This window comes from Candoia aspera, chromosome 1 (genome assembly GCF_035149785.1).
Source record: "Candoia aspera isolate rCanAsp1 chromosome 1, rCanAsp1.hap2, whole genome shotgun sequence".
Classification (NCBI taxonomy): domain Eukaryota; kingdom Metazoa; phylum Chordata; class Lepidosauria; order Squamata; family Boidae; genus Candoia; species Candoia aspera.
In genome coordinates, this window is record NC_086153.1 from 322,606,076 (window position 1) to 322,630,511 (window position 24,436).

At 42.4% G+C, this 24,436-nt stretch overlaps 1 protein-coding gene across 1 annotated transcript in view; it reads right to left on the minus strand.

The window, feature by feature from the left end:
- The window catches only part of ARMH4 (armadillo like helical domain containing 4), a 54,675-nt gene that overhangs the window by 15,314 nt on the left and 14,925 nt on the right, over positions 1 to 24,436 (minus strand). Inside the window, exons 3-5 of the mRNA XM_063290504.1 lie at positions 19,819 to 20,052; positions 17,922 to 18,140; positions 13,189 to 13,458 (exon numbers count right to left, since the gene is read on the minus strand). Of these exons, the coding sequence (XP_063146574.1) occupies positions 13,189 to 13,458; positions 17,922 to 18,140; positions 19,819 to 20,052 (723 nt within the window). The remainder of the gene's footprint in view (positions 1 to 13,188; positions 13,459 to 17,921; positions 18,141 to 19,818; positions 20,053 to 24,436) is intronic.

Below are 24,436 nucleotides of genomic sequence, written 5' to 3' on the forward strand. Positions count from 1 at the left end.
TTCTTTTTAAAAAAATCCAAAATCTATGATTGGGTTCTCACTTGCTAGGATCAACAGATAAGGTATTGTTTACTCGATTTGCTGTTGGGTACACACTAGTTTTAGGGGACGCGGTGGTGCTGCGGGTTAAACCTGTTGAGTTTTTCCTACTAACAGATTAAGCTGCTATTATACCTAATCATTTGGCCAGGTGAAGGGGTTGTATTTGATTGTCTCCTCTCACGTGCTTCATGCAAAATAGCCTGGGGGGAGGAAACCTGCCCGGACTTGTTTCTTACTTCCTCTTTTTTCTCTCTGCCGGCAATGTAGCCGAGCAAGGCTTGCTCCAAAGGGAGCTAAGTCCTTTAAATGTTTTGTTTTTGTTTTTGCTTTCTGTAAATAAATTATTTTTATAGAAATGCTTGGTGTGTGACTTTTTTGACCTCTCCTGGGCTAAAGGCTTTCCCAGCATCTGCCAACAGGTTATGTGCCCAGTAAGCCCAGTAAAACCCAGAGAGAAAAGAGAGATCAGCTCCACACCTCATGCACAATTTAAAGGCAGGTAGCAAAGACCTGTGAAGATTTTCTTTGGAGCCGCCTGGAGATTTTCCAGCAACTGCCAGTCTACAGGACAAAGAAGCCAGCTGAGGTGACTTGCAAAAGAAGGAAGAAGCCATAGCTACCTCCCAGCCCTCAGCGATGCCTCTGGAGCGCCTATCAGAGACCAACTATTTGAATTGGGCCCTGAAGATGGAGATGTATCTTTGCAGAGAGAATCTTTGGCTGCCAATTGGTGAGCAAACCCCCCAAAATCCCAGTGCTGAATGTCTGAGACAGGATGAGCGGGCTAGAGCCACCATTATCTTGGGAGTTGAGGACAATCAGCTAGTCCACGTGCGAGGCATGCAGTCTGCAAAGCAACTTTGGGACGCTTTGAGAGACTTATATGTAAAGGCAACAGCAGGGAGTAAAGTTACTCTGACAAAAAAGCTGTACAGAGCCTACCTTGCAGAAGGAGAAAGCCTTCCTGAGCACCTGCATTATATTCAGCAGCTGTTTGTTGAGTTGCAGGAGAGAGGAATGGAATTTACACCTCTCACAAAATCTTATATCCTCCTGTCCTCACTGAATGAAACGTGGGACACACTGATTTGTACCCTGGAGGCTATGCCTGAAGCAGACCTCACCCCAACGTATGTTACACAGCGCTTACTCGCTGAATGGGAGAAGAGAGAGGAAAGATCCCCCCCCCATCTCTTCTGGAAAGCTGCAAGACCAGAAAATGAGGGAAAAGAAGGGAAAAGAACCTGAGGCCACAGCGCTAGCAAGCCAGCGATGCTTCACTGGTGGTTCAGCTGGACATTTGCAAAGAGACTGTGCCATGAGACCCAAGAGTAGAAAGACAGAGAAGAAAAACACAAGGGCAACACAGAAGAAGGCTCTTCAGACAACCCAGATTGCACAGGTTGCTGAGAAGGGTAATTCTGATGTATGGGTGTTAGATTCTGGGGCCAGCTGTCATTTATGTAATTGTAAAAGCTCTTTTGTGTCACTGTCTAAAACTGAAAGGCAAAGTGTATCTTTGGCTGATGGGTCTGTGACCAAAATTATGGGACAAGGTGACTTGTATTTATCCTGCTTAGGAGAAACTGTAAAAGGTGTGTTGTATGTGCCAAATTTACAATCAAACCTTTTATCTGTGGCACTATTGGCTGCAACAGGGTATGTCATAACATTTAAGAAAAATGGTTGTGAGATACGTAAAAATGGGAAATTGTGTGCTACTGGTATGTTAAAAGACTCCTTGTACATTGTGCAAAATGCAAGGAAGCCAAGCTGCAAGGCTGCAGTTGGCAACACACCATATCATGACCAATGTGTACACCTGATGCACAGGAGATTTGGTCATGCTAATTTCAAGTATATAGCACAAATGCCACAGCTGTGTGCTGACCTAAAGATAAAACCCTGTGATAAATACTTAGACTGTGTAGTTTGCAAAGAATGCAAAACACTAAAAGCTCCTGTGAGTAAGCACAGTGACAGAGTTACAACTAGACCTTTGGAAATTGTACACTCTGACATTATTGGTCCTTTTGCTCCAAGTCTTGGACAAGCAAGGTATGCAATGACCATCATTGATGATTTCTCAAGATACACATTTATCTACATCTTAAAACATAAAGATGAGGCATTTGAGAAATTTAAAAGTTTTGTGACATGGGCAAATGGAAAATTCCCTAGGCCTGTATCTGCACTCCAATGTGATAGAGGAGGAGAATACCTTTCTCACAAATTCAGAAGGTTCCTAGTGGAAAAGGGGATAGAACAAATTCTTTCTAACCTGTACACCCCTCAGCAAAATGGTGTTGCTGAAAGAAAGGGCAGAACCTTGCAAAATGCGATGGAATGCATGTTAAAAGATTCACGATTATGTTTTAAGTACTGGGGAGAGGCAATATCTACTGCCACGTATGTACAGAACAGGTTCTATAACTCTGTGATTCAGGACACTCCATTCCATTTGTTTTATGGTGTGAAACCAAAGGTAAACCATCTTAGAGTGTTTGGTAGCACTGCATGGGTTCACATTCCAAAACAGCAGAGAAGGAAAGGCGGCCCCACAACAAAGAAAGCTATCTTTGTTGGCTATGAACAAAGCCAGAGGAGCTACAGGTTCATAATGGGAGATAAATTAATAATTAGCAAAAGCGCTTCTTTTGCTGAACAAAACTGGGGGAGATTAAATTCTAGCTCTCCAGTTGATCTGACCACCACAAGAGAACAGCAAGGACTTGCTGATGGTGATCTTTTGCCTGATGAGGACATTAAACCAGAAAAGCAAACTGAAGATCTGTCTGATGAGATAGATGCTTCTCAGGAAAGTGATAGTCAAAATTTAAGTCCTCTATTACCTCGCAGATCTCAGAGGAGTAATAAAGGCGTTCCTCCATCACGTTTTCAGGCTGAAACAGTAAAGGCTTTTCACATATTCACAGAACCTGAGTCTTTAGAACAAGTGAATGCTTTACCACCTGAGATTGCACAAAATTGGCATTCTGCCATGCAACAGGAATTAGCATCCTTGAAAGAAAATAAAACATGGAAACTGGTAAATCTACCTCCCAATGAACGCTGTCTGGGTTGTAGGTGGGTTTTCAAACTGAAAAGGGATGCTGATGGCAAAATCCAAAAATATAAAGCAAGGTTGGTTGCAAAAGGGTTCACTCAAAGGAAAGATTTAGACTTTGACAAGACTTTTGCACCAGTTACTAAAGGTGAATCAATTAGATTACTGTTAAAAGTTGCTGCACTAAAAGGGAATGTCAGTTAACCACTATGACATTCAAATTGCATTTCTCTATGGTGATTTAGACCACAAATTATACATGCAGCAACCCCCTGGCTATGAAAAAGGGAAGAATCTAGTCTGTGAACTGCAGAAGTCAATCTATGGGTTAAAACAAGCTGCTAGATCCTGGAACCAAAAAGTAGATGAAAAACTGCAGAATTTTGGTTTTGAAAAAGGAAAAGCAGATCCCTGTGTATATATGAAGAAGGACAAACAAGGCTGTATGTATCTCTGCATTTATGTTGATGATTTGCTGCTGTTCACATCAACAGAAAAACAAAGGCTTGATTTTGAAGCCTGCATGAAAAGCCATTTCACATTAAAAAGCCTTGGAATTATAACAACCTAGGTTTGAAAAAACACAGGAAGAAGAATGGTAACTTTCTGTTAAACCAAAGGGGAGATAATGGTAAAGTATTGTGAATGGAAAGACATATAAAGTTGTCAGAGAAGATTGGTTATGCATCTTAATCTGTAGTATAAAAAGGAGTGTTGAGTTTTTCCTACTAACAGATTAAGCTGCTATTATACCTAATCATTTGGCCAGGTGAAGGGGTTGTATTTGATTGTCTCCCCTCACGTGCTTCATGCAAAATAGCCTGGGGGGAGGAAACCTGCCCGGACTTGTTTCTTACTTCCTCTTTTTTCTCTCTGCCGGCAATGTAGCTGAGCAAGGCTTGCTCCAAAGGGAGCTAAGTCCTTTAAATGTTTTGTTTTTGCTTTCTGTAAATAAATTATTTTTATAGAAATGCTTGGTGTGTGACTTTTTTGACCTCTCCTGGGCTAAAGGCTTTCCCAGCATCTGCCAACAAAACCGCTGAGCTGCTGAGCTTGCCGATCGGAAGGTCGGCGGTTCAAATCCGCATGACGGGGTGAGCTCCCGTTGCTAGTCCCAGCTCCTGCCAACCTAGCAGTTCGAAAACATGCCAATGTGAGTAGATTAATAGGTACCGCTTCGGCGGGCAGATAACGGCGTTCCATTTAGTCATGCCGGCCACATGACCACGGAAGTGTCTACGGACAAACGCCAGCTCTTTGGCTTTGAAACGGAGATGAGCACCGCCCCCTAGAGTCGGACACGACTGGACTTAATGTCAAGGGAAACCTTTACCTTACCTACACACTAGTTTTAACTAAATAATAGCAGTTGCAGGTAAGGGGCCAATCTGTATTATGACAACGGAGGGGAAAGAATGGATTTAGCCCTGTAACCCTGGGTGGATCCAGTCTCAGGCCTTCTCCCAACAGCCAGTACTGTCCAAGGTATATGGCGCCCCAGGCCACATTGACTGATGGTACCACCTCCAGTCAAGATGAAGATTTGCATTTTTAGAATGTTTCGGAAGGAGGGGCGGCATTGGTGCCCCCCATGCTTTGGCACTCTAGGCCAGTCCCTACTTGGTCTTAGCATTAAGCCAATCCTGCTGATAGTTGCTGGCATTACAATGAAAGCTTTTTCTGGAACCAAAACGAAGTTTCCTCTCAGTGATTATAACAGTTGTACCTGGAAAAGACCCAGATGTGAATAAAGAGGGTGAAGTGCTAAATCCTGCCATTCTAGCCCCAGTTTAGATGGGTACTACCAATGGCTGGGATTTATTTGCAAAGTAACATTCAAGCACTTCAGCAAAGGATCGTTACCTTGTCGTGGTGCTGGAGCTTGAGCACCTCAATGATGCCATGAGCTAAACCGTGAAGGGCCACCCAAGACGGGAAGGTCATGACAGAGAGGTCAGACTAAATGCGATCCCTGGGGAAGGTAATGGCAACCCACCTCAGTATTCTTGCCGTGAAAACTAAATGGATCAGTACAACCAGAGATATGTCGGTATACCATCGGAAGATGAGACCCCCAGGTCGGAAGATGGTCAAAATGCTACTGGGGAGGAACAGAGGATGAGCTCAACTAGCCCCAGACGTGATGACGCAGCTAGCTCAAAGCCAAAAGGACGGCTAGCGGCCGACGGTGCTGGTGGTGAACGGCGAATCCGATGTTCTAAGGATCAACACACCATCGGAACCTGGAATGTAAGATCTATGAGCCAGGGTAAATTGGATGTGGTTATTGGTGAGATGTCAAGATTAAAGATAGACATTCTGGGCGTCAGTGAACTGAAATGGACTGGAATGGGCCACTTCACATCAAATGACCACCAGATCTACTACTGCGGACAAGAGGACCACAGAAGAAATGGAGTAGCCTTCATAATTAATAGTAAAGTGGCTAAAGCAGTGCTTGGATACAACCCAAAAAATGATAGAATGATCTCAATTCGAATTCAGGGCAAGCCATCTAACATCACAGTGATCCAAATATACGCCCCAACCACAAATGCTGAAGAAGCTGAAGTAGAGCAGTTCTATGAGGATCTGCAGCACCTACTGGACAACACGCCTAAAAGAGATGTTATTTTCATCACAGGAGACTGGAATGCTAAGGTGGGCAGTCAAATGACACCTCGAATTACAGGTAAGTATGGCCTGGGAGAACAAAACGAAGCAGGACACAGGCTGATAGAATTTTGCCAAGACAATTCACTCTGCATAACAAACACTCTCTTCCAACAACCTAAGAGACGGCTTTATACATGGACTTCACCAGATGGACAACACCGAAATCAGATTGATTACATCCTTTGCAGCCAAAGGTGGCGGACATCTGTACAGTCGGTAAAAACAAGGCCTGGAGCTGACTGTAGTTCAGATCACGAACTTCTTCTTGCACAATTTAGGATCAGACTCAAGAGATTAGGGAAGACCCACAGATCAGCTAGATATGAGCTCACTAATATTCCTAAGGAATATGCAGTGGAGGTGAAGAATAGATTTAAGGGACTGGACTTAGTAGATAGGGTCCCGGAAGAACTCTGGACAGAAGTTGGCAGCATTGTTCAGGAGGCGGCAACAAAATACATCCCAAAGAAAGAGAAAACCAAGAAGGCAAAATGGCTGTCTGCTGAGACACTAGAAGTAGCCCAAGAAAGAAGGAAAGCAAAAGGCAACAGTGATAGGGGGAGATATGCCCAATTAAATGCAAAATTCCAGAGGTTAGCCAGAAGAGATAAGGAATTATTTTTAAACAAGCAATGCGCGGAAGTGGAAGAAGACAATAGAATAGGAAGGACAAGAGACCTCTTCCAGAAAATTAGAAACATTGGAGGTAAATTCCAGGCAAAAATGGGTATGATCAAAAACAAAGATGGCAAGGACCTAACAGAAGAAGAAGAGATCAAGAAAAGGTGGCAAGAATATACAGAAGACCTGTATAGGAAGGATAACAATATCGGGGATAGCTTTGACAGTGTGGTCGGTGAGCTAGAGCCAGACATCCTGAAGAGTGAGGTTGAGTGGGCCTTAAGAAGCATTGCTAATAACAAGGCAACAGGAGACGACGGCATCCCAGCTGAACTGTTCAAAATCTTGCAAGATGATGCTGTCAAGGTAATGCATGCTATATGCCAGCAAATTTGGAAAACACAAGAATGGCCATCAGACTGGAAAAAATCAACTTATATCCCCATACCAAAAAAGGGAAACACTAAAGAATGTTCAAACTATCGAACAGTGGCACTCATTTCACATGCCAGTAAGGTAATGCTCAAGATCCTGCAAGGTAGACTTCAGCAGTTCATGGAGCGAGAATTGCCAGACGTACAAGCTGGGTTTAGAAAAGGCAGAGGAACTAGAGACCAAATTGCCAATATCCGCTGGATAATGGAAAAAGCCAGGGAGTTTCAGAAAAACATCTATTTCTGTTTTATTGACTATTCTAAAGCCTTTGACTGTGTGGACCATAACAAATTGTGGCAAGTTCTTAGTGGTATGGGGATACCAAGTCATCTTGTATGCCTCCTGAAGAATCTGTATAACGACCAAGTAGCAACAGTAAGAACAGACCACGGAACAACAGACTGGTTTAAGATTGGGAAAGGAGTACGGCAGGGCTGTATACTCTCACCCTACCTATTCAACTTGTATGCAGAACACATCATGCGACAAGCTGGCCTTGAGGAATCCAAGGCTGGAGTCAAAATCTCTGGAAGAAACATTAACAATCTCAGATATGCAGATGATACCACTTTGATGGCTGAAAGTGAAGAGGAACTGAGGAGCCTTATGATGAAGGTGAAAGAAGAAAGTGCAAAAGCTGGTTTGCAGCTAAACCTCAAAAAAACCAAGATGATGGCAACCAGCTTGATTGATAACTGGCAAATAGAGGGAGAAAATGTAGAAGCAGTGAAAGACTTTGTATTCCTAGGTGCAAAGATTACTGCAGATGCTGACTGCAGTCAGGAAATCAGAAGACGCTTAATCCTTGGAAGAAGAGCAATGACAAATCTCGATAAAATAGTTAAGAGCAGAGACATCACACTGACAACAAAGGCCCGCATAGTTAAAGCAATGGTGTTCCCCGTAGTAACATATGGCTGCGAGAGCTGGACCATAAGGAAGGCTGAGAGAAGGAAGATCGATGCTTTTGAACTGTGGTGTTGGAGGAAAATTCTGAGAGTGCCTTGGACTGCAAGAAGATCGAACCAGTCCATCCTCCAGGAAATAAAGCCAGACTGCTCACTTGAGGGAATGATATTAAAGGCAAAACTGAAATACTTTGGCCACATCATGAGAAGACAGGACACCCTGGAGAAGATGCTGATGCTAGGGAGAGTGGAAGGCAAAAGGAAGAGGGGCCGACCAAGGGCAAGATGGATGGATGATATTCTAGAGGTGACGGACTCGTCCCTGGGGGAGCTGGGGGTGTTGACGACCGACAGGAAGCTCTGGCGTGGGCTGGTCCATGAAGTCACGAAGAGTCGGAAGCGACTAAACGAATAAACAACAAAAAAAACATTCAAGCAATAATTAATTCTGCCAATAATATACCTGCTTCAGTTTTGTGTGTCTCCTATAGTACAGGAGAGGCTTCTTGAACTATAAATTAATGAACCTTTCCAAAGCATGAATAAAAAACCTTCACTCAGTGATTTCTGAGTATCAAACAGGCTAGACAATTTTTACCAATCAGTTTGCATCTGAGTCTTCTGCAGCAAGAAACCCAATATTAAAACTTTTTTTTAAATCATTCAATCATGTCCGATTTTCAGAGACTGCCTGGAGAAGTCCCTGCAGTTTTCTAGGAAAGGTTTTTGGAAGTGGTTTGCCATTGCCTGCTTTCTACGGCTGAGAAAGAATGACGGGCCCAAGGTCACCCAGCTGGCTTTGTGCCTAAGGTGGGACTACTTCTGGTCTCCCTGTTTCTAGCCTGGTGCCTTAGCCATTACACCAAACTGGGTCTCGTAATATTAAAACTAAAAGGATCCATTTCTTATTTTCTTTCTGTGCTAGCTGAGAATAAAATTCAAACTTCTAAACCACACAAGGGGATCTCTAGGGCAGTGTTTCTCAACCTGGGCAACTTTAAGATGTGTGGACTCCCAGAATTCCCCAGCCAGCATGCTGGGAGTTGAAGTCCACACATCTTAAAGTTGCCCAGGTTGAGAAACACTGATCTAAGGATTCTGGGGCTGTTGATTACATTAGAAAACAAATTTAAAAAATAAAACAGCCCAAAAGAAGGCTGTGGCAAATCACTGCCATGAAAACTGCATGGCAATGTCCCAAGAAGTTAAGAAAAGGCATTTTTACCTTTTTCAATGGGCTGGGATTTTTCATTGTACCTCTGAAAGATTCTGGATGGGTTTACATGTTTATTTTGCAAGAGGAAATGTCAGAAAAGCATTTTCTCTAATTCTTACCTATTAATTCTTTTTGCAGATTAATGCCATTTTCAGAGTGGCAGAGAAAAATCGTTCCTTGGGTCAAATGCAGTTGTGCTGTCATTGGAAACTGAAAATAGCTACAGATACACCCCCACCCCTACACATCAAATATATAAAGTCTAAATGGATGCTCTACTATCTAGATCCTGTGGGGGGGTGGGGAGGTGATTTATTTGTTTACTAAAAGGTAGCATTTCTGCAGGAGCTTTGATTTGCTTTGTCCTCATGTAGCCTTTCCCCTCCTCAAGCTTCCACAAAACAATTGCAAAAACTCAAGAGATGAGAGGAAGGCATCTGGATGCCAGATGTATGGGACTTTCATAATGCACCTTCCCAAAAGACATTTATATCATACACACCATCCCTATGATTTTCTGTTGTCCTCTGGAGACTAGCAGTGATGGCTGCCATAAGGCACAGAGTAACCCCTTCTTTACTAGAAATACTTCTATGACATTAACAATGTTATTTATTTATTTGTATCATAGAGTTGGTGGGGGCCATGTCACCCATCAAACTGAGCCCCCTGCTCCATACAGGAATTCAAATAAAAGCTCTCACACATTCACAGAGCTGGAAGAGGCCATTTAAGCCAAGTTTAACCCCCTTGCTCAGTGCAAGAAAACTGATTGAATCATCTCAGATAAGACAGTTGAACATACCCAGTGAATAAGAGTCCACCATCTTTCTGGGTCACCGGTTCCACTATCGAGCTGACCTTACACTTATGATTTTTAAAAATTCATTTTAAAGACTTATATACTCATTTCACTATGAAATATTCCAAGGCATAGAGGTAGCATCTTTCAGGTTAATTGGTGAAGAAACAACGCTGAGTCAAAATGCCAACTCTAGTTCTTTATTGTTTCTACCATACACAGAATCTTGCCAGACTAAAGTTTCCTTAACTGAGCTAAAGGGAAAAATACTCTTGGGAATCTAGGGTGGTGCTAGTCTAACTTTCTTCCTCGTCCCCCCTGCACTCTTCAAACTATGCAAGCTGTGGGAATGCTTATCTGCCTGGAATGCTCTCTACTCCCTTATCTCCAAGCTCCACCACATCACCCCCCTCTTCAGGGACAGATTGCATCACAGCATCCTAATCAGTTCTCTACTCAGATCACTCCATCTGCACAGGTTCCAACTCTTCTCAATGGCTATGAGCACTTTCTTTTTTTCCTTTTTAATTAAAATTGAGACTCCACAGTTATCCAATGAAATCAGACACTCCATTCCATCCTTTCTGGCTTTTCAGCTGAAAGGAGCAAAGTGCCTATTGATTAATTGAGTGTTGGTGTAGCCATTATCCTCCTCCCTTCCCAGAGCAATGTCATTCTCCTGCCCTCATCACCCTGAGTCCTATAACTGTGCTTTCATTCCTACTGAACTGAGCACTGTCCTGCCTCTTCCTCCTCCAACAACATCATCAGCGAAATCCGGGAGATGCTCAACAAAGGCAACTCCATGAAGAGGAAGATCAGAAGAAAGTGCAGTAAGCTTTGCTCCCTCACCAAGCATTCTTTCTGCATTTTAAAAAATATTTTGGTTCTTTTTGCAAAGACTCGTAAGAATAGAATTGAAAGTGGAAACCCTGAGAATCTAATTGGAGTTTCATGTTATAAATAATATAAAATGAAGCTTGGAGGATGCATGTCTTATAGGAGTGTAGGTCTCATGTGGCCCCCAGATATTACTGAACTACAACTCCCAGTAGTTGCTTTGTCCTCATGGAGCCTTTCCCCTCCCCAAGCTTCCCATTGTTTGGAGAAAACAGGATGAGGGATCATTGAACTCCCAGTATCCTTCATTACTTACTATCTAGACAAGGATCTCTGGCATTTGAAGCAATATCTAGAACAGTGTTTCTCAACCTTAGCAACTTTAAGATGGATGGACTTCAACTCCCAGAATTCCCCAGCCAGCATGGCTGGCTGGGACATTCTGGGAGTTGAAGTCCACCCATCTTAAAGTTGCCAAGGTTGAGAAACACTGTTCTAGAGGGATACAGATTCAGTATAGTTTTCTTGGCAACAATACATACATGGTTTGACATTGCCTTTTTCTGTTTTTGTTTGTTTGCTTTTAACCTCTTAATCTACCCTAAAGCCCTGTATATTTGGATGACCTCCTATCTAAATACTAACCAGTTTCAACCCTGCTTAGCTGTTTTTTCAAGATCAGCCAAGGTCAGCTAGGTGCTGCCATCTGCTGCTTCTGGGCTAGCCAATGTAATTTATCAAACGCATCACACAGAGGCATATGCAAAGTAAGTTCCCAGATCAGTCGATGAATATTCATCTCAAATTGGTATGAACATGGAATCCACTGTTTGTTTTTGCCTTCCTAAAAATCTGCTTAAACTCCAAACTCCTAGCAGATTACAAGTTTAAAGAAGATTCAGGAAGGGGGCAGTATTTCTGCCTATCCTTTCCCTTTCTGTTATCTTTTCCATTCAAAATTCATCTGTCCTTCTCCACACCTGCTACAAAAATAGTCAAAACAAAAAAAATACAAATGGATGAGTCTCCCAGCCCACTTTTCCAACTACAATAACTTTGTTTAAATTTGCAGGCCCAAGTGCTGTTTGTAGTGGAAAACAAAAACAGTGGAGAAAAGACATAAGCGAGTACAAAACTATCCTGCCTGGACCATGATAAAATCTCAAGATTTCTCCTTTGACAAGGTTTTCACTCTCTAAACCAGTGTTTCTCAACCTTAGCAACTTTAAGAAGACTGAACTTCAGCTCCCAGAATTCCCCAGCCAGCATAGCTAGCTGGGGAATTCTGGGAGTTGAAGTCCAGACTTCTTGAGAAACACTGCTCTAAACTCTTGTAAGCATTGACCAGGCCTTGCTCCACCTCATGGTGAATCCAGCAGCCTTTTACTCAGACAATGAACATTCAACTAGGTAAGGAGAATTCTGGAGCACATACATACTGCCTTCCCTCAAATACCCTTAACAGCCGTAAAACATTGAAATTCCACTTCCCCAAACTGGTAGGATACATATTTATTTACATTTATTTATTACATTTATTTCCTATTTTAACCTTGAGATGTTAAGGTGGCAAACTTGGGGATCATGTGATTATTCTGTTTTCTCACATCAACAACAGCCAGTGTAGAGTAGTAGTAAAGGTGTGTTGGACTAGGAGTGGGACCAACAGTTACAAACAATAACTTACGATACCCAAGGTAAACAATGCCTCCCAATCATAAAATCACATCAACAACAGAGCTTGCCTAATCCCCAAGCCCAAATGCCTGGGGAAACAGCCAGGCCTTCAAAGCCTTAGGAAAGGGTAACAGGGCTGGGCCCATCTGGATCTCCAGGGGGATGCTGTTCCACAAGGCAGCGATGTCACAGAGAAGGCAGAACTCCTGATCCAACAAGATGACATTGTTTAATACAGGAGGAGGCATGCCCTCCCTACTAGATCTGGTGGGAGGAAGCAGAAGCAATGAGAGAAGTGCAAGTAGCCTGGCCCTATGCCTTGTAGGGACAAAAGGTGACAATCGGCATGTTGAATTGCACCCAGAAGCCTACTGGGAGCCAATATGATATGAGTGTAGTGAGAAATGCCCAAAACTGACCGCATCACTGCATTCCAGACCAGCTTACGAATGCTTTTCAAGGGCAGCCTCATGTAGAGTGTGTTACAGTAACCCAGAAAGGAGATGGCTAAGGCATGAATTACCTTGAACAAGGCGTCTCAGTCCGGAAATGGGCACAACTATACACAAGACGATCCTGTGCAAAGGCCCAGGTTATTGGTGTGGGGAAAACAGGATGAGGGGTTGTTGAACTCTTCAATGGAAGATGGGATAAAAATGCAAATAAATAAATAGGGCTAATACATCAAGGACGGAAAGGAGAACCCACGTTTCTTCGACTCCAGCCCAATAGCTTAATCGCTACCCACACTACACCACTATATCACTGATATGGGAGAGGCTCTTGATCACCAGCGAGGCCACTAAAGAACTGATACCACAAGGAAAATAAGAACTTCCCTTGCAAGCATGCAGGCATTGCTGTCCAAACCTTCCCCATGTTGCAGAGAACACATTTCACTTACCGAGCCCTTGGTTCTGCTGTTCCCATTCAATTGCATTTGGCACATGATAGGATATTCCGGAGAGCTCTCCTGCAGGGCCTTCCAGCCTTTCCAAGGGTTCCTGTGAGGTTTCCCCTGGAACAGTAAAACTGGAGAGATCAGCATCTAAGCTTTCATCTATTGAGTTGGGCTCTCTGTCATCATCATTCTCTTCTTCATCCTCATCCATTTCTTCTTCCTCTTCCTCTTCCTCTTCCTCTTCTTCCTCCTCCTCCTCCTCCTCCTCCTCCTCTTCCTCTAGAGAAATAGGAATTAAAAGAAAGGTGATATTGAGAAAAACCTAATATGATGTTCATGGATGACATCCAGGGCATGAATTGATTTGTACCCTTTTTTTATGAACTACAATAATGTTGGAAGATGCTTGAAGTAGAAGCTGTTGTCTGGGTTTTATTTTTTTTTATAATTAAAGTCAGTTCCTCTCTGGGCACCTAATGCCAGTATTTGGAAAGTTCCAAAGATACAGACACTCATCAAGTACAAGCTAGATCCTTCTTTTCCTCTTGTCTCACAATCCTGATGAAAACTTCCACCTGTTCGTGGAATGAAGAATATCTTAAGAGGAGGGCCTTTCAGTAGGGATACATTACAATCCTAATGTTGATTGGACCAATGGTTGTTACTCAGACCACTAGAAGTGAAAGCATTTAACTTCATTGAGATGATTTTTTTCTCCATTTCATTTTACCCCTAATTGGATTCTTGCCCAATATTAGTATTTATTTATCATTATTATGTACATTTCATTCTTCTTTCAAGAAAAGTAAGCCTTTTCATGCATAAAATCAGGCTGTATTGGAATCCATATTTTTTTTTTAAAAAATGAAATAGGAATGCCATCCAATGAATTTTAGTACTTTCCCGTCCACTTTATTTCAACAGAAAATAATTAAATATCCCAAGTCAACTCAGTAGATAATTGGCTGATCAATTTTCACACTTCTAGATGCAATGGGAACAAGTTGAAGGTTCTTGCCTATTTCTAAAATATTTTTCTCTAACACTGCATTACCAGTTATAGTACATTCCTCAGGATTAGGAACAAAACGAAACATTGCCATCAGTTGGTCATAAGGAGGCACTGCAACCTTCAAGAAAGTTCAGAACAAAAAGAAAATCTAGCGAAGAAGAGGGAGGACTTCGTAAGAGAAAATGCCAGCAATCAATCAGCAAATAAAATTACAGAACTTCCATTTTTTGTGTGTTTCCTCTTGATAGTGCTTTTAAGTGTCTATTAAAATAGATACATAAACTAAAAATAATAAAGTTACAGAGTTAAATTTGATGGGATTAAGGTTGGAGTTGACTATAGATCTCTGTCACTCAGATAAATAGAATAAAAACGGATGGCAGACAAATTAAGAATAATGCCTATTGTGATACCTTTGTCTTGAGAATGCAGACAAACACAAGCTGGATTCCCACACTGATCTATGCTTAGGATCTCCACATGACATCCATGAGCACCAATGTGTACACAGACGCTTGTGTTGGTACCTTCCAACTCTCTGCACAAAAACATTATTTTAACTTTGAATAAAACTAAGAAAAAAGGTGGCATGGTGCAAAGGAAACCACCAGCTTTCAGAAATATCTTTGTAAACTAAAAATGGTGAGTGGCTGCCCCTTAACACTTTGTTGTAAAAGTATGCTCACCTGCCAAGAAGAGAACACAAGAGATAAACTGGGGGCAGATAGGGGGTTGCTCTGGATGGCTGCAAAGAAACTCATAGTTTGCCTTCTGCTGAACTGCTGTTCTATGATTGGTCATGCCCCCTGTGGCAGCCATTTTGTGAGTGGGCAAGCACTACAAACAGCTATTTTCTTTGAGGGCCCAGGATATCCTCTCAAATAAAATGTTCCTACTGGCTCAAAAAAAAAAATGTGGATCCCATCAATAAACCAAAGGCATCTTAGGTTTTGGCTAAGGGCAGTGTAGGACCCCAGCCGACCTGGCTTTATTCAACCAACTAGTTAAAAAAAACATGGCACAGTGAAGAACAATGTATGAACCCAGCCATGCACCCCATCCAGCCCCCTCCACTAATGAAAAAGTTATTGCTCTATAACAAAAGTATTTGGTTTGATGAACAATTTTGCAAAGGCGCTACAAATATTTCCAAAATAGAAAAAGTCTGCTTCGTCTCTCACAGTAGAAATGCATCATTGAGAAGCATGGAGTATAATTAATGGCAGAAAAACAAACTTAAGGACACAGATGGGGGTGGGGGTGGGGAGAAAAATTAAGCCTGTAGGGCAGTAGATTCAAAAGTGTGTTCAGCCCTGTAACTTCTACTCATCTGCACCTTCTCTGACCTGATTCACAGTACAGTACCTGAAGTCCAGACCTGGATAAGGTGTTAAGTGGTTTCTCCCATGATTAATTAACCAAATCACAGGCTGAACATCCCCTTCTGACCTCCAGCCAGAGAGAGAGAGAAAGAGAAAAAAAGGCACAGTTGTTGCAAAATAGAACCACTCCACCCACTCCCCACAGATGAAGGATATTCATTTTAAAAGAGCTGATTAAAAAAAAATCAACTATGTCTGACAATTACACCAATTTAATGAAAGAACAGAAAATTGTGACTGTTTATGGTACAGATGTCCAATTGTATCTGGATGGCAGCTGGCAAGTGTAACCCCACCTCAAGAAGTTTGCTCCTGTGGGATCTCACAGATCCCTGATGCCCTACAGTATTCCTTTATTTTTCCTTTTAATACAAAACATTCTGGTACCCTCATCTGCACAAGGTGCCTTCCAAATGTGTTGGGATTACAGCTCCCAGAATCTCTAACCCACTGTTTCTCAAACTTGGCAACTTGAAGATGTGTGGACTGCAACTCCCAGAATTCCCTAGCCAGCACTGGCTGGGGAATTCTGGGAGTTGAAGTCCACACATCTCCAAGTTGCCAAGGCTGAGAAACACTGCTCTAACCAAAAGAATTCTTTACATCAGCTGGTCACTTCTAGAGCCTTGACAAAACAACAACTTCAATGGATATATCCCTGTACTGCTGGAGAAGTATCTGTAAGAGTCTCCAAAATTTATTATGAGTTTGCAAAGCCAAGTCAAGCACACACGGACACATTCAGTAGCATTCCATGGGTAAGACCCTGATACAAAGAAATAAGGAGCATTAACAGTTAAGCAGCAAGAAAGTACAGGGTTACAAATGTGATTGGTTACAAATGAATTATAAAAAGACAAAGCTTAAAATTGACCTGAGTCACTATGCTGTACCTGCTAAATGTCAAACCACACTTCTGCTAGCTCTAGCTGCCCTGATCAACTTCTTCTTGAAGCTTAACCACAATATAGAATATATCTACAATATAGGAGCCAGTTTGGTCTAGTGGTTAAGGCACCGGGCTAGAAACCAGGAGACTGAGAGTTCTAGTTCTGCCCTAGGCAAGAAAGCCAGCTGGGTCACCTTGGGCCAGTCCCTCTCTCTCAGCCCAACCCACCTCACAGGGTTGTTGTTGTTGTGGGGAAAATAGGAGGAGGGAGGAGTAATAGGTATGTTAGCCGCCTTGAGTTATTTATAAAAATAATAAAGGCAGGATAGAAAATAAATAAAATATAGAAACTATTCTTACCTACCTGTTTGCTTCTAGTGCTTGCTCAATATTTGCTCCTACAGTTTAAACTCTTACTATGCTCAGGAATGCCATACTAGGCATAGGTAGGTAGGTAGATAGATAGATGTTCAAACCCAGGCACTAGGTGGACTAAGAAAATTTGTAATTAATACAAGCTGCTTTTTTAATAAAAGTTGCTGAGACCCATTTTATTTATTTATTTATTTATTAAATGTATATCACCACCCATCTCCCCCAACAGGGGACTTCCATTTACTGGAAGGTTAACTGATATGGCTGCTCTCTGCTCTTCCCATCAGTCCCCTTCCCTAATTTCTTCTACTACTACAGTTTACTTTTATTTTAGGCTGGCAGAAACATTTTTAAAGTCCTCACTAGGCTACCACCACCCCTCTTTTTTATATTCTAAAACTGTGCGTGAGGCTTATCACCTCCTAGGATAGACTCAGCTGAAGTGTCCTGTTTTCTCCCAGCAGCCCCGCTCTGCCTGACCTTGCTTGAGAGAGAATGGCAAAGTGCAGAGTCCCTTGATTCTGAAAAGACTTTGCAAGAGATGGTGAGAGTTTAACCTCAGAGTACAGAAATGAAGCTACTCTACTGTAGAAACATCTTGAGAGGCATTTCCCCATGCCCGGCTCCCCTCTTTTCTTCCACTGCTTCCCTTTTTTCCTTCTTCTTGAGCTTAGGATGCTGAATCTTGTAACCATCTACTAGCCCTGGGTAAAGAAACAATGTAATGTGAAATCCGGTCTAATTCTTAATCCATGTCTTCAGTTTACTCAAATAACATAATAGGATTTGTTCTGTTTGTGGCATGGTTATGCTGGACAGAGAATATCTGAATATTTTGAATATGACACGTTCTTGTGATAGCTTGGTAGTGGTATTCCTAGGAAACCTTGAGGTCAAATTTGGTAAATTTGGTAGTTCTGGTGAGCAATAAAAATTTGGTGGTTCTGGTGGGCAATTCTATACTCTAAGCTTCACTGTAAAATATATAAAAGAATACTTGGACCATTACACTCTCACATTCAATCCCTAATGGAGGATGGGACAAAAGAGCCCTGTCCAAATCATCTTACTTAAGTACCTTCTGATTCCAACCTCTCCAGACCATAAGTTGAAGCTGTGGTAATTCGGTGGGCAGCCGGAACTGTGGTTTGCCTTGTAGAAGATGCCAAAGAAGGCAGAGCTGTCATAGTGTCAGTTGTGCCATCAGTCATTTTGGTTGGCACTCTCAGATCAGCCAGAGTTGCAGGAATGTAGGTGACAGAAATGATCTCTTTATTCTCTAGGACGGTGACAGGTCCTGGAAGCCAAACAAGAAACACAGATTGTGATCACAAGTGAGACCTATAAGATTGTACACTGTGACTAAGAAAGATGTCTCATACTGCAATCACCACTGTGGATCCCCCTCCCCCACAGAGGCCTTCTTGCCTTCCCTCCTGTAGCCCCGAGGAGGAAGAAATGCTGCGGCTTCCATCTAATGGTGAAACGCTTGAGAGCTGGATGTGGGTTTCCCACTGTGAACTGAGTATTGACTCCTTCCGCTTTCTCCTTCCTCTGGGCAAGAGCCAGAGGTGGACCTGGTGGGGTGTGAATGGGACAGGAGCCCCCTGCCATCTTTGGTGCTGGATGGGATGGCACTGCCCCAGATGGACCTGGTGTGCAACTTGGGGGTTCTCCTAGACTCACGACTCCTGCTCAAAGAGCAGGTGGCAGCCGTGGCATGAAGGGCCTTTGTACAGCCTTGTGTTGTGCGACAGTTCCTGGATCAGGGGGCTCTGCTCACTGTCACTCATCCACAATCACCTCCCATCTGGACTTCCGTAATGCTATATTTTATATTTATATTTTTATGATGAACTTGTTTTTACAATTTTAATCTCTTGTTATTTTAACTGAATTGTAAACTGCCCAGAGTCACTTGGCGAGATGGGCAGCGAAGAAATGTGAGAAATAAAAATAAATAAATGCACTCTACATGGGACTGCCCTTGAACAGTATCCAGAAGCTTCAGCTAGTGCAAAATGCAGCAGCACGGGCAGTTGTGTGCCCCTAGAATGGCCCATGTTACATCTCTGCTCTGTGAGTTGCATTGGCTGCCAGGTTGCTTCTGGGTGCAATTCAAGGTGCTGGTTTTCACCTCAAAGCCCTTCATGGCATGGGGCCGGGTTATCTGAGGGACCGCCTCTCCCTGATTATATCCACCCGTCCCATCAGGTCTGACAGAGAAGGCATGCTGCGGGTCCCGTCTGCCAGGGAATTATACTTGGCAGGTCCCAGGAGGCAGGCCTGCCATGGCGCCTGCCTTATGGAGTCCTCTCCCCCCAGAAGTGAGGTTAGCTCCATCCCTCTTAACATTCCGCAGGTCCCAAGACCTGGCTAGGCCATCAGGCCTAGGGGTCCCAGAGGACTGGGGAGATCTTCCAATGACTCCCTTACTGCGGCTAACATCATCCCCTCTTGTTCATGTGCTTTTTATAGTTTTTAATAATGAATGTTTTTTATATATTTATTGGTTTTTTTAATTAAGTGTTGTATGCCACCCAGAGTCACTTTTTTGTGAGATGGGTGGCCATACAAATTTGATAAATAAATAAATATAGCTCTTACAAGAGGACTGAAATGAAATTTGACTAAGAGCTATATGAAGCTTAGGACTATAGGATGTCCATGCATGGCATAGCCCAGGCTGGGCAACCTATGGCCCTTGGATTGTGACTGAACTAAAATTAAAACTCCCAGACGCTCCAGCCAGCTTGGCCAATGGTGAGGGATACCATGAGCAGTAATTCAGCTATGTATGAAGTGCCAGACTGAGTCCGTCACTGTCTATCAGAACTAGGAGCAACTTTCCAAAGTCTCACAAAGTAGGATCTGTCCCATCAACCATTCAACTGAGAGGTCAGAGATTGATTTGAGGTCTTCTATATGCAAAGCTTTGTCTCAGAATTAAATTAAGGGGGAAAAATCCAACCAACCTTCAGCTTCAACCATTTTCACTGGGAGATGAGTAGAATGAGGAGACACCGTAGCAGCAACATTGTCTAATAGCCTCAACAATTGAGACACGCTGGAAACTGTTGGTATTTGAGTTGCCAATTCTATTTCTTCCTCCATCACATTTTGCGACCCTGTAATCTTCTGGGTAGGTAGGCCTCCTGAGATCACAGGTGGTGGCATGGTGCCAGAATCATGCAAGGCTGTGGCTGTTCCTTCAATAATAAGGGGATACGAAGAGAATGAAAACTATGGTTTTTCAAAGAGCATTACTATCTTATTTATTTCATTTGTTTACATTCGGTTTTTCAAAGGAAATGGTCTTCCCAACGTACCTTACATTATAATTGAACCATATAAATGCACATATATCATCATCACAGTTAATAATCACAAAAGAAATTTAAAATATGGAATATATGACATTTAAGAGAGCAGCATTTAAAATGTGAAAAAAACAGAAGCCAAAGCTTTGAAGTTCCTACTTTGCACAAGGAAAAGGGGATGCATAACCCTGTAGGTCACCTAAGCTTGTTCTCACAACTCAGATATAGAGAACCTGTGGCCCTCCAGATGTCACTGAACCAACTCTGGGCATCCTTCATATTAGCTATGTTGATTGGAGCTGATATGAGTTGTAGCTCAACAGTGAGAGTTGAAGGTTCTCACCACTGCATATGACTTCATGTTATCTCTGAACAATAATAATAAAAGGAGTATTTTGGAGTAGTCAGCTATAATAACAACAACAACAATAATAACAATAATAGTAACAACAACAAATAGAAATAAAGGGTTTTACCACACTTTGTTAATCATGAACAGCAGGTGGCAGCAACTCTGGACTTATCCCCTCAAAGTGAAGTCAGGTCAGACCTAATTAGTACTATGAGAGAGCCCAAGAAATCCCAGGACTGTAAGCTCTGGGATTACAGAGTTACAAATAACTCTGAAGAAGGCAATGGCAGGCCATATCTATAACTGCTGCCAAGAAAACTCCATGGGTTGTCCACACAGCCACCAGGAGTTGAGCTCATCTCCAAGAAATCTATCCTTTTTAATGTGTTAATATCTCTGCTATATAATTCCCCCTGGAAATTGTTACTGGAGAAAGAATGCCAAAACCAAACCTAGAAGAAGGTAGGTAGTGGCAAGCCACATCTGTATTATGCCCAAGAAAACTGTATGGATATGGCTCAAACATGTAGACAAGCTTGGGTGCCAGAATATGAGATGCCCAGGTCAGAAGGCATTTCTTTAGCTAATAGGGGAAAACATCAGATGTTCAAGGGTACATCTGATGGTGATGACAGAACCAAAGCAAAGGCACAAGGAAATCTTTTCACTGTGGGATAGACTAGTTTTTGGTAACATCAGGAGTGAACCTTGGGGAAAGGAAAGGTGTGAAAAAAACTAGAAAGAAAGAATGGCAACTGAAAGAGAACATATGCATCCTGTGTGAAAAAGGATTGAAACAACTTCATCTCCCAACAGAATTAATGGAAAGTGGGTGAAAGAAAAGAGGTTGCAGAAGCTGCTTGGAGAAGAGCAAAAAGAATTACTACATTACAGAATGCCATAGAAGTGGATGGAGTTAACATTAATGGGGAACATAAAAAAGATGTTGGTGAAATGTCAAAGTGAAAGAAGTTGTGGATGAGAAAAAATACATATGACAGAATGAGTGCTGCAAAAAGTGAGGATAAGAGAAAGATATTGTATAATGTGACTGAAGTAAAAAAGACAAAGAATGTAGTCAAAGAAAGTGAAGAATAGTAAAAATTAAAAGAGGCAGAAAAAATGCAGAGCTGGACTGTGATGGAAACAAATGTTTTTTCTGGAAGTGAGAGAGCTAAACAAGGAGCTTCCAGCAGAACAAATGGAATTAACACTAAAAGTGCTGAAAGATTTGGGGTGAAACTGAAGTGAAGGAATGCTGCAAGGGCCTTCAACGGGTTACTGAAAAACATCTGAATGGGAGAAAGTTTATTGCTTATTTGTTGATTTCAAAACAGCATGAGATTTAAAAAATGGGCCTGAATTGGAATATTTTGCATAAATACACAGCAAGGGAGACAAATGATGAAAGACATTCAGATCAAGTACTTGACTGCAACATTTATGTGATGACATCACTACATGTACTGTATGTCATCATTTTGGCAGATGCTGCTCTCAGAGTATGGAGCTGAAAGTTGGTTGCTGAATACAGTAAGAGCAGAACGTGATAGAACTAAATGCACACCACCTCCGCCGCAGCGCCCATCCTCTGGAATAGTATCCCCCCAGAGGTTCAAGATGCCCGAACCCTGCCATCCTTTAAGTGGGCCTTGAAGACCTGGTTCTTTCCCCAGCTGCTGGGTTAGGAAAATATTGTACTGTGTGCTAACCAGGTTCTTGTTGCTTTTATTGTACAGTACTGGATATGTTTTTAACTTGACTGTCACCCAGAGCCATTATGAGTTGGATGGCCTTATAAATCTGATGTATAAATAAAAAAATCCATGGAATCCAAATCCTTTGCAGCAAATGTTAGATCAACAACAAAGAGTATGAATCTTTGTGACGCTGTGATGCTGTTGCCACCCTTTTGCAGTGCCTGGAGGCTGTAAGGGTTTGGATGGGGAACAACAGGCTTCAGCTGAACCCTGGCAACATGGAGTGGCTGCAGGTTGGGGGCTCCCAGGTATCTGGGAATTTTCCATCTTTGACTCTGGATGGGGTTGCACTGCCCCAGAGAGACCCAGTGTGGAACCTGGGGGTTCTCCTGGACTCACGACTCCTGCTTGAAGAACAGGTGGCAGTTGTGGCCAGGGGAGCCTTTGCACAACTTCATGTTGTGGACCAGCTATGCCCCTTCCTGGATTGGGAGTCCCTCCAAACAGTCACTCATGCCCTGGTCATCTCCTGCATAGACTACTGCAATGCGCTCTACATGGGGCTACCCTTGAAGAGTATCCGGAAGCTACGGCTGGTGCAAAATGCAGCCACGCGAGCAGTTTTGGGAGGCCTTAGAAGGGCACATATAACACTGTTGCTGCGCGAGCTGCATTGGGTACCAGTTTGCTTCCGGGTCCAAATCAAGGTGTTGGTTATCACCTTTAAAGCCCTACATGGCATGGGTCCAGGTTACCTGAGGGACCACCTCACCTCCATTACATCAACCTGTCCCACCCGGTCAGGCAGAGAGGGCATGTTATGGACTCTGTCCATGAGGGATTGCCAATTGGCAGTGTCCAGGAGGTGGGCCTTCTCTGCCATAGCACCCGCCCTTTGGAACAAGCTACCCCCAGGGCTAAGACAGGCCCCTACTCTCCCAGCCTTTCAGAAGAGAGTAAAAACTTGGTTATGCCACCTGGCCTGGGATAGGACAGAGGACAGACATTCATGGGGGTGGTTGGCCCCATAAGGGTGCCAAGATTAAGAGCTTCCCATCTTGAATTGTATATTTTATATTTTATATGCTATATTATATATTTTAGACTTTGTATTTGTATTTTTTATATATTTATATTGAATTGTTTTAGTGACTATTTTCAGTATTTGTAAGCCACCCAGAGTCATTGTGTGCAAGATGGGCAGCAGAGAAATTTAATAAATAAATAAATAAATAAATCTTAAATGTAATGTATCACAGACATATTAATAATGTTTGGAAGGGAAAATGGAGAAATTATCACAAAGTATACATAAATGGGAAAAACTAGAGCATGTACACAAATTTGCCTACCTTTGCAAAATGTTTACTTTCTTTTTTTGTAAAGCTTTATTAATTTTCAAGATATGATTAAAACACAAAATACTAACATTCTATCTGTTCTATATTCTGTATTTTGTGGTAAAATGTTTATTAAAGATAAGAAACATTTAAGAAGTACAAATGCTGGTAGAAATGTAATAGGAAGCATGCAGTCTTTGTTAAAGAGTGATTGTTGAAAGAAGTAAAAACAGCTGTTTATAAGAATATGTGTCTATTATAACATTACATGGAAGTGAGATGGTTAGGGTTTAAAAACTGAGAACAAAAGTGTTAGGTATTACAGAATATTTGTAATGTTGCTTGTATTTGTATTTTCTGGTTAATTTATTTGCTGTTGAAGACAATGTTAAATAAATAAATAAGTTGCCTACATATTAGAGCTGTGTTAACAGGGGAAAAAGAATTGCCATTCAGCCAAACTGCAGATCCCAGATCCAAGCTATAATTTATTTTATGAAATCCAGGAAGAATCCTGGGCCAGATGGATTTCCAACAGAATGTACTAAAAAACAGAAAGTTTGGCACCAATATTGTTAGAAATATATGAGGTCATCCTTTATCTAGGTAAAGGTAAAGGTTTCCCTTGACGTAAAGTCCAGTCGTGTCCGACTCTAGGGGGCGGTGCTCATCTCCGTTTCTAAGCCTTGGAGCCGGCGTTGTCATAGACACTTCCGGGTCATGTGGCCAGCATGACGACTCGGAACGCCGTTACCTTCCCGCCGAAGCGGTACCTATTGATCTACTCACATTTGCATGTTTTCGAACTGCTAGGTGGGCAGGAGCTGGGACTAGCAACGGGAGCTCACCCCGTCATGCGGATTCGAACCACCGACCTTCCG